The following is a 13,746-nucleotide window of genomic DNA, read 5'->3' on the forward strand; positions in this document are numbered from 1 at the left end:
GGTAAAGGATGTATTTATATCAAAATGTTGTAAATAGACATCTAGACCAGTGTAATAAAATAGAAGACCTGAACATGAATACATGTAACTATGGTCACATGATAGGTTTTAGTTAGGGTTTTTTTTTTTATTTTTAGCAAATAGAAATTTGAAGAGATGAGTTTATTTCCTTTTACAGATTGTGTCCATTATCCAGGTAGGTCAGGCAGGAAATCAAGACTGGAGCCTGGGGACAGAAACTGAAGCACAGATCATGGAGGAGTACAGCTTATTGGCTTGCTTACTTGAAGCTTTCTCAGGGCCATCAACACAGGAGTGGCACTACCTACAGTGAGCTGGACTCTGTCACATCAATTATCAAACAAGAATATATGCCACAGGCTTGTTTATAGACTAATCTGGTAAAGGCATTACTGCAGTTGAGGTTCCCTCTTCAAAAATTACTCTAGCCTGTCTCAAGGTAACATAAAATTATCCAGTACATAATATTTGCCAAAGGTGCCAAAAACACACATTGGAGAAAAGATAATATGTTCAAGAAGTGGTGCTGAGAAAACTGGATTTCTACAAGCAGAAGAATGAAGTTAGATTCATATCTATCACCTTCAGTGAAAATTAACTCCAAGATGAGCAAGTCTCAACGTAAAACTTGAAACTCTAAAACAGTTAGAAGAAAACAAGATACAGCTGTAGGAAAGGGCTTTGCAAATAGGATTCCATTTGCCCCATTATTAAGGACACAACTGACACCTGAGATGTTGTAAAACTAAAAGACTCTGGACAACTAAGGAGACAATGAAGTGAAGAAGAAACACATATATTGTGGGAGGATCTTTGTCAGCTATGCATCTTACAGAGGACTAATATTGAGAATAAAAACCCCAGAAGTTAAGAAAATAAATGACCAAAGTTAGGTAACGGGCTATGGATCCAAAGAAATAAAAACATCCAATAAATAACTCAAAAGTGTTCATCATCCTTAGCAATTAAGGAAGGGCAAAATGAAACAACTTTGAGATTTCATCTCATCCCAGTCAAAATGGCTAAGACTGACAAATATAAGCATTTCTATTTAGGGAGGAAAAAAATTTTAAAAAATGTAAATAAATTTTCAAAGGAGGGCAATATGTTGGAATAGATCCTAGCTCCAATGAACTTGTCTGCAGCACAACTTCTATACCTGGGGCTCAGGAAACATTGCAAAAGAGGAGAAAGAAATATTGTAAAACCCAGAAGTCTAGAAAGTCTGCTGTGATAATATTTCTCCTATATATCAAAGTGAAGCTACATCTGCAATATCAACAATATAGCTGCACCCAACAGGACCAGAACAGTTACAATAGTAATATTCAAGCTAAGAACGAAGGGGGAATATCATGGGTTCCACACCTAGACAAGGATCTATAGGCAACTATGACTCCTGAGAGAGGAAGAATTAAACCCTTTAATGGATGAAACTACTAACCTGTTATCTACTACAAAGTCATCTGTGGCCATAATATATTGACTAACAGGTTGTTTATCTATGATTCAATCTGTAACATAACAATAAAAAGTCATTGATTTGAAAGGGAGTGAGGAGCAGATATGGGTTAGAGAAAGAAAAGGAAAGAGGGAAGTGATATATTTTAATTAAAATATTTAATAAAAATATATTGTAGCAAACACCATTATTTTATATACATTCTGAAAAGAGAAAAAAGAACATAAAAGAAAATGAGAATAAAGTGAAGAAATGAGAAACTATTTTATGAGCAAATAGAATAGAAATGCAACAAAGTAATGATAAAAGTCAATACCAGTAAAAAAACAATGTCAAATATTTAATTATTATAGACTAAAATATTAACCAGCATGGCACAAAAGTACAAAAGCAATTATGCATGCCTTGGTAATAACTAACAGATCTCTAGCTGGACATAGGGACTACCTAACAAGAGGGAAATCATGCCTGGTCCTGAAAACCTAGGAAATCACCCATGGCTAATAAGGTCATGTATCTTGGAGGAGAATCTACAACCACTACTTTACTAAGCTGGTATAGCCAACTACATTATAAATGAAAAATAAAAATAAGTATAGGTCTCACCCCTTATCAAAGAAATGTCTCCCTGCAACAGACCAACATCACCACAGATAACCATAGCTAAATGCAAAGATCTGTGTGGTGTTAACCCCAACTGGTAAATCTAGAACACAGCATCTACACCCAAGGCTCAGGGATTGTAGAGGGAAGAGGGGCTGGAAAGACTGTAAGAGTCAGAGAAATAGGAACTTTGTTATGAGATGTTGACTCCTATCAATGTCAAAGAAGCCACCCCCCCCCCCGTGAAGTCTCATCGTCCATCGTCATGGCTTTCTAAGCAAGATCTGAACAAGGACCATACCAATAAACACGTTAATTGTGAATTGGGAGATCCCACAGAGCTTCATCTCTGAACAAAAAAATCCCAGGTAAATAAGGAATGCTGAAAGTCCAAGAAATAGTCCCTTCTGGAGAAGAGCCCAGAAATTGATTTTTCAACACCGAGTGGTAAATCCCGAAATCACATACATATGAGTAACATTACATGAACTAAGCAGGTTATATGTAAATATATAAAGGAATGTATACATATACACATATATATCTAACAATGATTAAGAAATAGAAGTTGATCAGGATGTGAAGTGGACAAAAAAATAAATTTTTGGAAAAAAAAACAAATGGTAAAAACAACAAAAGAGAAATAGAGGCTGCAAATCTGAGAAAGCTTAGCATGTATGCATGTGAAGGGTTGGCGGGAGGAGGGGGATGGGAAACACAATGTAATGTCATTCTATTTTAATTTTTAAAAATAAATGAAAAATAAAATGAAAACATTAAACAAAGAAACAAACAAAAACACCCTACTATAATAGCAGTTGCCATCAGACTATCTGATCCACCTGGCAACTCTAGAATTCTCTAAATGACCATCTAGGGTGTAGTGATTTCTCCAAGGTGTTGTGACAAAGTCCCACACAGTTAGAGAGAAAAACATGAGAAGTTGAAAATCTCATGATTTTAGAGACCAAAAGCCTGGGAAGGTGGGTATACAGAATTCTGTGTATGTATGTTGCGGTAAATCTCCAACCCAAATAAGCCTGGGCAATTAAAACACAACTCAATTAATATGAATACATGCTATGTGCCTAGATTGGGCAGATCTACGCTACCATCTTCCCCATATAAGAGAACCCTTATAACTTGAGATTTCTCCAGGCCAGGTGCTTCTGCTCCACTTCCTTCTTCCCCCTTCGTAGTCCTCTCTCCCTTTCTCTCTCAAAACCTTCAGCTCCACCTTCCCCTCTTTCTCCGCCCAATCACCGGCTCTAGCCTTTATTTATAAATTAAGGTGGGAAGGTTTGCAGGAAATCACCTGAGTGCCTACTCATTCCTTGTTCTCAGCCCCTCACAGGAGAACAGAATTAATATCAAATACAATTAACCCCAGGGCTATCTACAACATATGTATCTTTTAGTTTTTACTAAAATAGATTCATGAAATCCCCATCATTAAATACCTGCTGCCTATAAGTTATTTTGATAGACGCTAAAAGAAAATTACAAGAAGGCTAATAAGACAATAGCGTAAGCCTTAGAGCTCCTTTCAGCTTAAAACAACATATATTAAGTCATATAAACTTAATGAATAGCATTTCTTAGGGTGATACAGTTGTGATTGCAAATGACAGCCCTGCACATGATGCTCCCAGACCTCCCATTTCACGATGATGTATTCATGGTTGCCATGGGTTAAATAGGACAATGTGCTCTCCATTCTGAACATGGAGACACTATGGTATAGGTGTATAACGTATCCTGTCCAGGTCATAGATAGACTGAAAGGTAAGCCAGTACAAAGGAAGTCCATATAGACATGGTCTTTAAATAAGTGGTTACCTTTTAAAGCTCTATTGAGCATGCCATTCACAAGCTCTGTCAGGTTGAGTGTAGACAGATCCACTGACCTTGCTGGGAGTTCTGAAAGAGATTTCAAAACATCTCTGATAGGATGTGCTCTGTAACAGAAACAGTTTCTCATTTCCAAACTTGAACCAGAACTTCTTCAAGCACTTGTTGAACACAGACTAAGTGCCAGGCACAAGGGACTCAGAGGCAAGCAGCAATTCGTGTCGGGAGCTCAGTAGGTGAGAGTCAGTGGCACATACTGTGACTCACATAGCACTTGTTTTTAGGGATTAGTTTATCTCTGTGTTTGGAGAGAGCAGGAATTGACAGATTGCCCCTCATCCACAGGAGGAGGCTCAGGGTCATCACGAGTGTTCTCAGCACCTCTGAATTTGGAGATTCATGGTGGACACAAGTGTGGCACGGTACTGGCTTCTACTAAAATGTTATTATATTTTAAAATTCCACAACTCCAATATATTGGATTCAACCCCAGAAATGCCAATTTAAAAGAACTTGAATATGACCTATAAACCAGTATGGAGCATCAAAATCCCCCAGGTTTTGGTGTGTATGTTTACCAGGCTATTGGTTAAAATATTCCCTTCTCTCAGCTGTTACTGTGGACCAGAAAACAAGGTAGACAGAGTGATTGATGGTCATCTATCCTCTTTTAATGTACTTTATTGTTGGCATTATCTTTTCCAATTTTTACTTTATGCTTAAATGATATTACCCCTGCTGTGCCAATTGGGGATTCTTTTAGAGACGTGGAAAAAACTTGCTTAGCAGTCTAGATTCCCATACCATGGTGGAGGTAAGGAGACAACTCACCTGTAGTTGCGAGAACCTCTACTCCCTTTACCATCTTTTTTTCTTTGAAGACAGACTCTGGGAAAGAAAAAAAAAAAAACATAAAGCATACATCTCCTTCCAGCTCTGTGAGTAGGATCTAAGAAATTCTGAGAAGGGAAGAGACTGGGTCTTCCTATACTTGCTCCTCTAATTCAGTTTTAGGTCTAATCTGCAGACCGGTTGTGGTCCAGAGAACCATACACTCATAAATCAAATACATATAATGCAGTGTGTGTGATCTACCGACCTCATTAACTGAGTCAGGAAACTGGGCTTCAGAGAAAAGAATGACTGGTCTGACTTTGAACAACTAAGCACTCTCTCTCTCTCTCTCTCTCTCTCTCTCTCTCTCTCTCTATGTGTGTGTGTGTGTGTGTGTGTGTGTGTGTGTGTGTGTGTGTGTGAAGGGCTCAAAATCCACTTTGTAGAACTACAGTACAATGGGCCTTCATAGTATCAGGCCACTTGCCTGTGAGTTTCTGGCTTCATGAAGCTTCTTGTGTGTAGCTTTGGAGGAAGGATACCCATAAGCAAAGGCAGTAGGAGTTGTAAGGGCAGCAACCTGGCCCTAGGGGAGGAAAAGGCCTCTTTGAGACAGTGACTGTCCAGGAGAATTAGTTGCTTTGAATCAGAGGGTGGAGACTTACACTGTACCTGTTGCTATCACTGCTGCAGAGATGACTGTTCATGGAAATTAAGATGAAAAGCACAGAATATTAAAGGTATAGAGCTTAGGAAACGTGCCCAGGGTTCCTGACGAAGGAAGGACGGAAGGAAAGAAGGAAGGAAGGAAGGAAGGAAGGAAGGAAGGAAGGAAGGAAGGAAGGAAGGAAGGAAGGAAGGAAGGAAAGAGTAGGGTAGGACTGTACCTGATGCATGAAGGAAGGATCCGTTTTTCTCCTTCTTGAGGCCTTCATTTCCAGACACTGAAACAGAAGTTTCCACCAGTGAAATGTACACTAGGGGACATCCTCACATAGTATGTAGCATCCTTAAAAATCATCTTGTCCATCACTTCCTTTCAAGGATGGAGAGACAAAACAAACAAACAAACAAACAAACAAAAACAAACAACAACCACCACCACCAACAACAAAAATCCACAAAGATTTAAGTTATAGACCCAAATCCCACAACAGGCAAAAACCAAGATAAAAACTGAAACACAGGCAGAAGGGATCTTCAGTAAAGCAACTCAGCTGTGATTTTTGTCTTGGTTCATTAAAGTATATTTAGTATGCTAAATAGTGTATTTCATTATAGTAGGAAGATATATTAGGATGTAATATGTGTCTTCTCCCCTTGCTCCAGATGCCAAGTCTTTCATTTTGTTTTGTGACTCACTGAGTATAACCAGGGCCACTCTGGTTATACTGAGTACACTAGGCAACTCTTCACTGGCTACATCACTAAAGAAAATGATATCCTCTCCTCCATCATGTCCCAACTGCCATTAGCTATGGAATTATCCATGTGAAATTGTTATTGACAACTGTGATTAAGCCAATGGAGTGGGTTGGCCTGATGCTGCTTGTATTCTATTGCTAAGTCTGGAAGAGGTGGTTGACCAGACCATCACATCCTCAAGTGATGCCCTGTGAATCTTCTCCCCATTTTAATTGGTTAATAATAGGCTAGAATCTGTGTCTGGTCAATGGAGCAGAAAGGTGGGACCAGAGGCTCGAGATGGGGTGGCAGTTAGAGATGAGAGGGAGAGGAAGAAGACAGAATAGGAAGAGGTTGCCATGGACCAGAAATGCATAGCCAGGAGAAACAGCAAGTAACAAGGGGCCTTATAGCTTGGGAATAAGTTAGTATAGTCCTAGATCTGCCTGTTATAGGGATATGGCTTATAATGAAAATATCTAAAGTGTGTGTCTCTTATATGGCTTATTAGGATTGAAAAACCCAGCAACAAGGCAACTTAAGTATTTAGTCCTTTTATTAATGACCAGACCAAGAGTGGGACTCGTGCCTCTGAAAAAAATCTCTTGGTCCCGAAGCTCAAGCACAAGATTTTAAAACATAAATCTATAATGAAATCGGTGTTTGAGCCGGACGTGGTGGCGCAAGCCTTTAATCCCAGCACTTGGGAGGCAGAGGCAGGCGAGTTTCTAAGTTTGAGGCCAGCCTGGTCTATGGAGTGAGTTCCAGTACAGCCAGGGCTACACAGAGGAACCCGGTGTCCAAAAAACAAACAAACAAAAAAAATAAACAAAAACAGAAAAAACGGTGTTTGCATAGAAGGCTACAATGGTGAGGGATTTGGGGTAGCCTAGTAAAATCTGCTTTCTTTGTATAGCTCAGCAGTATTTTTCAGAGACCACATAATATATTTGGACCATGGAAAAGGCCATGGACAATCCCAGAAGGGTTGACAAGGTGAATGTGACTGTTAAGACTGTGGACATCTGAGAAATGACCTGGCAAGCACAAAATAAAGTTAGGATGGGATATCATTACCCTAGTCATTTCGGATATCCGGGGCAGGTCTCATGAGCCCCTCCCCCAACTATTACTGGCTTAGTCTGGTGTGGGTCCTATGAAAGCAAATGCAACTGTTGTGAGTTTATGAGGGCACGCCGTGTCATAGCGTAAAACAGCGTTTCCTGGACATCCTTCTCTGCCTAGCTCTGATACTCTTTCTGCCTCGTTTTCCATGATGCCCTCAAAGTCTCCTCCATAAAAATTTTTGCTTAAAGAAATCTGTGACTCAACATCCATCCATCCATCCATCCATTATCTATCTGTCTGTCTGTCTGTCTATCTATCTATCTACTATCTATCTATATTTCAATCCATCAATCTATCACTTCCCTCTCTTTATTTCTTTTTAGACATTATTCTAGCTTTGATTTCAATATACCATTTTTATTAATTCTTTGGGAATTTCATAATGCATATAGTGAATTCTCGCATACACACATGCATACAGCACACACACACACACACACACATGCCCTTCTCATAATTCCTTCCAGATCAATCTGCTGTTCCTCTGTTATGTAGCACTGCATTCTACAGACAAACTCATTGAGACAGAAAATAAACAACTTAAAATAGTTTTAGGAAGCCTCATATTCACTAGGAACCTTCCTCCTCAAGATTATATAAACAGCAAAGACAGCTGAGAGTCACTCTCAGACAAGCCCGTCTGCCTGGCAGAAGCAGGGACCAGCTCAGTTGCCTGGGAGAAATAAAAACCAGCTGAGCTTCCTTTTAAGAGGATCGGAGCAACTTGGAGTGTACACTTTCCAACCTTCCTTAAGGCTGTGCGGTGCACTCCAGGTTTCTAGCTTTTGTGAGCTGTCAACATGTCCAGATGGGCTTTGGTGATGCAGCTATCTTTGAATAATTTCTGTTCCTGTAAGTGGCCCCTTACCCATATTCCTATAAGTAACCCTAGTTACTTACAGTTCACTAAGTTGGACTTTGGTGGTATCTGTACTTTGTTATGTTGTAGGTTGTGCATCTATGATAAGTAGACATGTGTGCTTCATCTCCCCAGGAAAAAATCTGTTCCATTCTAGAACACCCCTCCTCCATTGCCAACTTCATGTCCTCTTTTATTTATAAGCTACTGAATCCAGTTTGTGCTGCCCATATACTCATGGGTGTGGGACCATTCACTGGAGTGTGTTTGACCTAGTAGGGATAACATCTTTAAAGAAAATAGACTTTTCTTCTCCTAGAAGGCATTCACTCTGAGTAGCTCTTCAGAAAGGGGTGGGGCTCATGATCTCTTCCAACCCTGCAATGTATAAGCTTTGAACATCAATAGTTACATATGCCACTCTCTTCTAAAGTTAGAAATTCTTGTTTTTCAGTATTTGTAAATAAATTTGAAGTATACGGTCAGTGTCCCTGAAAACCAGAAATAGTTTTCTGTGGATCAAGTACATTTCGTATTATTTGCCTTTCAGATTGTCTTATTTGTGTGTGTGTGTTCATGTATGTTCACATGTGTGCCGGTGCACAAGCATGTGAGTGAGGACAGAAGATAAACTTGGCTGCTATACCTTAGACAATGCCTACCTTTCTCTTTTTAAAAGTAATGAACTTGGAACTTAGGTAGATAAGCTGGCTGGCTAAGGAACTCCAGAGGTTTACCCATCCTTGGCTCTCCAGCACTGGGATTACAAGTGCACCATCCCATGTTTGCCCTAAAACAAAGCAAAGCAAAGCAAAACAAAACAAAACAAAAAAACTTGGGCTCTGGGAATTGACCTTGGGTCCTTAGGAAATCACTTTACAGATTGAGCTATCCTGCCAATTCTTACCTCTTTTTTTTTGGTCTGAGACAGTATCAATGTAGCCCAGGCTATCTATCTTCAAGCATGCGCTAACTCCCTGCCCTTACCTCCTGAATGCTGGAATTTTAGGCATGTGTCACCATATTTGGAAAAATCTCAGGTGTCTAAAAGCATGTCACTCAGAAGCTGATTGCAAATAATTGTTGGACAGATTATATGCCTTTGCTTTTGGATAAAAAACCAAAACAACAAACAAACAAACACCCCAGCACACTAAAACTTTACCATAGCTGGTATCTGACAGTTTTCACACCCAACACCTATTATTTTTCTTAGAACAAGCACCTTTCATTCTTTCTCATTTCCTTTGGCATTGGAGTTATCCTCATTTAAAAGGGAGAAGCGTGGAGGCTCAAGTAGAGTAAGTAATTGTGAATAATTATCACACTCACATACAGGATACTGGTACAGCTGCTGGTTCTGGAGAAAGAGAAGTAGTTTCCTGTGGAAGTATTTTATGCCCATTTGGTACCATCTGCCTTTTGAAGTACTAGATGCTCTACTTAAGAGGAAAATTTAGAAAATGAGTAGAAACTTCCATCCTTCCTAAAAGCCCAATTGAATACTAAAGACGTCATCCCGCTCATGCTCTAAAAGTTCCGAATGGATGTGCAGTGTCTGGTTGCCATGTGAGCTGTTTTACCAGGTACAGTTCATTAGTCAAGTTCATACCATGTAAACCAGGAAAGGTAAAGGCAGGAGAGCTGTTCCACAGGTGATGATGTCAAACAACAATGCTTCCATCATAAATTTCATCATTTGATAGAAACCACAGTCTGTGCAGATTTGCTAGGATTCCCCGGAGGGATTGATTCAGAGAGCTCCAGAAATCTGCTGGAGTTAAATGAGCTGGGGGAGATGCCAACTCCCTACCTGTTGCAGGTGCGGGAGCCATTTCTTTATCTTTCTTGCCTTCTCCTTTAAGACCAGACACTACAATAAAATAAAATAGGCTTCATCAAAGAAGTTACAGTGAAACCATAACATCAGGCAGAAGTTAGTCCAACTTACCTATGTTTACAGATGAGAGAACTCTATCTAGAATCCTGTGATTTGTTTAAAATCCCATGTGTTTTGTTCACTCAGTCATCACATATTTATTGAAGACAAATGTGATTGAGACTGTTACTCAGCATCGGAATCTGTTAGGTATTGTATGTGTCGGAGAGGCAGATATAAAAGAAGGGAATTCTTTAGTGTAAAGGGTAGTAATTACAAAAAGTGCTTTGAGTGGAGTGTGACCATGAATGACAGGAAGCCTGATCTCAGCACAGGAATGTGGAAGTCTTCCCTGGGAGGGCAAGGTGAACTGAGATCTGAGAAGGAACAATGTCTGGGTAGGTAGGCTCTAAGTGGTAGAGTGCTGCCCTACATACAGTCTCAGTCCTGCATCACCTGTGAGCATCTTTCTGAAGAGCTGACTGAAGGTCAACATGTTGGGGCGTCAAGAAAGAAGGAGGTGGGTATTTTATGGGAGCTGGTGAAGATGAGGTAAGCAAGATCATTCGTAGCAAAGAAAGAACTTGGATTACCATCTAAACAGAAATAAGACATCATTGAATCATTTGTGTGGGAACCATGGAACAATATAATAAAGCGATGTAATCATCTAAATCCAAAGATCACTTAGGCTGACAGTGCAGAATGGTACAATAGGAGAATGAGTGAACTAGTTCAGAATACTCCCTTGGTGGGAGAGCAAATAAAGACCGGTGCTGTGAACAAGGATGGAAGAGGGACAGACTTCTGTGGTGCTCAAGCATGAAAGTCCACAGGAAAAGTAACAATGCGATTAGCATTTTGATCAAAACATTTAAGATTATGCATTGAAAGATTGCTGCTGGGTTTCTTAAAGCACAATAAGTAGCACCCTCATAAAACATACAGAATAGATACAAGGAAGTGAACAGCTCACCTGCATTCCAGAGAGAGAGGATACAGGCAAGACCCATACACAGCCTTATTGGAGGACAATGAAACAGGAAGCTCTGCATGCTTGGAAGCCTTGACAACCTGGGAGCAAAACATCAAGCTCTTAGAGGAAGCTAGCCTTGCTTAGTGAGCACTCTGATGTAGAATGTTCTGGAAGCAGTGCTGGGGGAGTCATTGGAATATAATCTCGTCAGGAAATGTTGAGGTTGTGCTGAGGTTTAAAAAAAATGGGTTCCGTGATTTCATTGGCTTAATTTTGAAACAAAGCTCATTTTTTGTTAATGCCCATATTTGATTATGAACCGTTGGAGAGGAAGCTCTGGCCCATATAGTTACCCAGGAGCCTAATTGTGTGGACTCTACCAATTTGTAGCTTTTAACCTGTTAGCTGTAGATTCCTTAGCTATGGTGATGGTGGGAAGGGCATAGCTTGTGGGTCTCAGAACAGCCCTCATGTGTTGGCAGAAAGGGATGTTTATTTCTTAGTTACAGTCGAAGTCAGAATCATGGGTCTACTCTGAGTGACTGCAGGAATCTGGGAATATGGCAGGTTTACCTGCGTATTTTAGGGGCATTTATGTAGTTTCCAAGATGAGAAATAGCCTCTAAAGACAAAACAGTGCTATTAACATTACTCTTAATATATTAAGTGTTAAAATTATGAATGTGGGTAACTCTTACAACTTGCCTGACTCTGTGGCATCTGTGACAACCATCTCTGACAGTTCATTCTGTAGCATGACAGCTAAAGTAGAAAAGAATATACTAATGACCAAAAAGTTATTGAGCACTTTCTGTGTGTCACATACCACACAGAACACTGGATGTACATTTTCCCTCAGTGAAGCCTTTCTGCCCTAAATTGAAGTCAGCATTGTCTTCAGCTTAGGGGCCATGAGAATATGCATAGGATGAAATCTTTCCTCCAGGATCAGGCAACATTTCTGTGCCCTGCTGATGATCTTTATGTATAAAATGAACAGTTGCAAGTGTATTCTGAAGTGAAAACAGGATCATGAAATCCAACAACTAGTGCAATTGTTGGTCTAGAGGGGGTGTCTAAGGATCTCAACTGTCTATCATGCCATTACCCTTGACTCTTTTCCCCCTCCCCTTCATTGTCTGCACTAGCAGAACTTCAGATCGACCCAGATGATGAGAAAATACAAGTTCATGCCTGAAGAAGTCGCTATTTCTATTTCTGTAACAGCTACACATATTTTATTGATTGCTGATCATCGTGTCAGCAACTTCCATTTACTAAAAGTAAATGTGTTAAACTTCATTGCTTTAAGACCCTGATTTCTTCTGATTTTTGTCCATGGAGGAAAATGTAATTTTTCCTTTAGTTTGGATTTCTGTTCATCTCCATTGGACAGAATCCACTACAGGTCTGGCAGAAGGTAAGCAGAATCAGCAAGTGAGAACAGAGAAAGCTCAGTTAAACTAAGCTTGAGACAAGCAAAGAATGTTATTTTAGGCTTTCCCACTCAGTGCTTGAGACAAACCTGACTTGGAGAGGCAAAGGGTTCTTGAAAGAATTTCAAGCTACCTGACTGTTTAACTAAAGATGTGATGTTCAAAGCGGTTGGTACTCCAACAAGCAAACAAATACTTTCCTCCATGTGATGGGCTCGTAGTCCTCAACGCTTATAAAATCTATATCACCTCTCAAATATTTTTCTCTGAAACTAAATTATCATTATTTGTCTCATTTCCCATGGCTACTATTATAATATCTGCAATCCACTTTTCCTTCAGTGGCACTTGCAAAGAAGTAAACCAGCAAAAATAATGACTTACAGTCAAGCCCCCGAGGGATTAAGCCGCCCGAAGACATGACACTTTTGCACATGGATTATTTTGAGTTGAAAGCTATTGAGAATTGACAGGCATAGGAAGTAACCTTTTCAGTGATTCCTTTATCTGACAAAAGGCATACATTTTCCAAGAATGGATTGTGCCATAATTTTCATGTCCAGAAAGATTTTCATGGCCATAAAGAAGATGGAAAATTGGCACGGAGTACAGTCTGCACACAGAGCTCACCTTAAAGTGAGCCTTGTCTTCAGTCTGTTTCCCTCATGGACTTAATGTCCCACCTCTTGAAGCTCCAATGACCCTTTCTTTGATTATATTTCCTCTCACAGCTTTATTGACCTCTTACTAAAAGAGTATGTAAAACTCTGGATCTAGTTGCCTCTTTCCCAAGAATGGATTTTCATTTTAAGTCTGTGAGGACTGGCATAAGCATATGGGACACCACACTTCATTTAATCGAACTTTGTTAGTTCAATTCGTAGCTCCCCAGGCATTGATTCTAAGATTAGAGGAAATATTACTTTTTTGTTGGTAGGCTAGATTCCATCCACTAAGCCTCCATGTTTAGACACAGTCTTTGTGTATTATTTTATATGCCTATCATATTAGATAAATAAGACCTTTTGTGTAACATCAAAACAAAAAGATCAGAGGTGGACCCCTTGGCTCATAACCACATGGTTTCTTAAAGGAGAACCATGTGTGATGGATCATGTCTATAAACCCAGTCTTCAGGCAGTTGAGACAGGAGGATCATTCTGAGTTCAGAGCCAGCCTAGGCTAGAAAGCAAGTTTCAGGCCAGCCTAAAATACAATGTGAAAACCTGTTTCAAACTAATAAAAAAATCTAAAACAAAATCAAACCCCAAACAAAAACAAAAAACCCAAGTC

The 13,746-nt window shown here is 39.7% G+C and overlaps 1 protein-coding gene across 1 annotated transcript in view; it reads right to left on the reverse strand.

Annotated features, from left to right (window-relative positions):
* Hhla1 (HERV-H LTR-associating 1) overlaps positions 1-11,096 on the reverse strand; it is a 36,615-nt gene extending 25,519 nt beyond the window's left edge. Inside the window, exons 1-5 of the mRNA XM_021182717.1 lie at positions 11,018-11,096; positions 9,976-10,035; positions 5,659-5,715; positions 4,769-4,825; positions 3,926-4,006 (exon numbers count right to left, since the gene is read on the reverse strand). Coding sequence (XP_021038376.1) covers positions 3,926-4,006; positions 4,769-4,825; positions 5,659-5,715; positions 9,976-10,035; positions 11,018-11,096 — 334 coding nt within the window. The remainder of the gene's footprint in view (positions 1-3,925; positions 4,007-4,768; positions 4,826-5,658; positions 5,716-9,975; positions 10,036-11,017) is intronic.
* Between the last annotated feature and the right edge of the window lie 2,650 nt (positions 11,097-13,746).

This window comes from Mus caroli, chromosome 15 (genome assembly GCF_900094665.2).
Source record: "Mus caroli chromosome 15, CAROLI_EIJ_v1.1, whole genome shotgun sequence".
Classification (NCBI taxonomy): domain Eukaryota; kingdom Metazoa; phylum Chordata; class Mammalia; order Rodentia; family Muridae; genus Mus; species Mus caroli.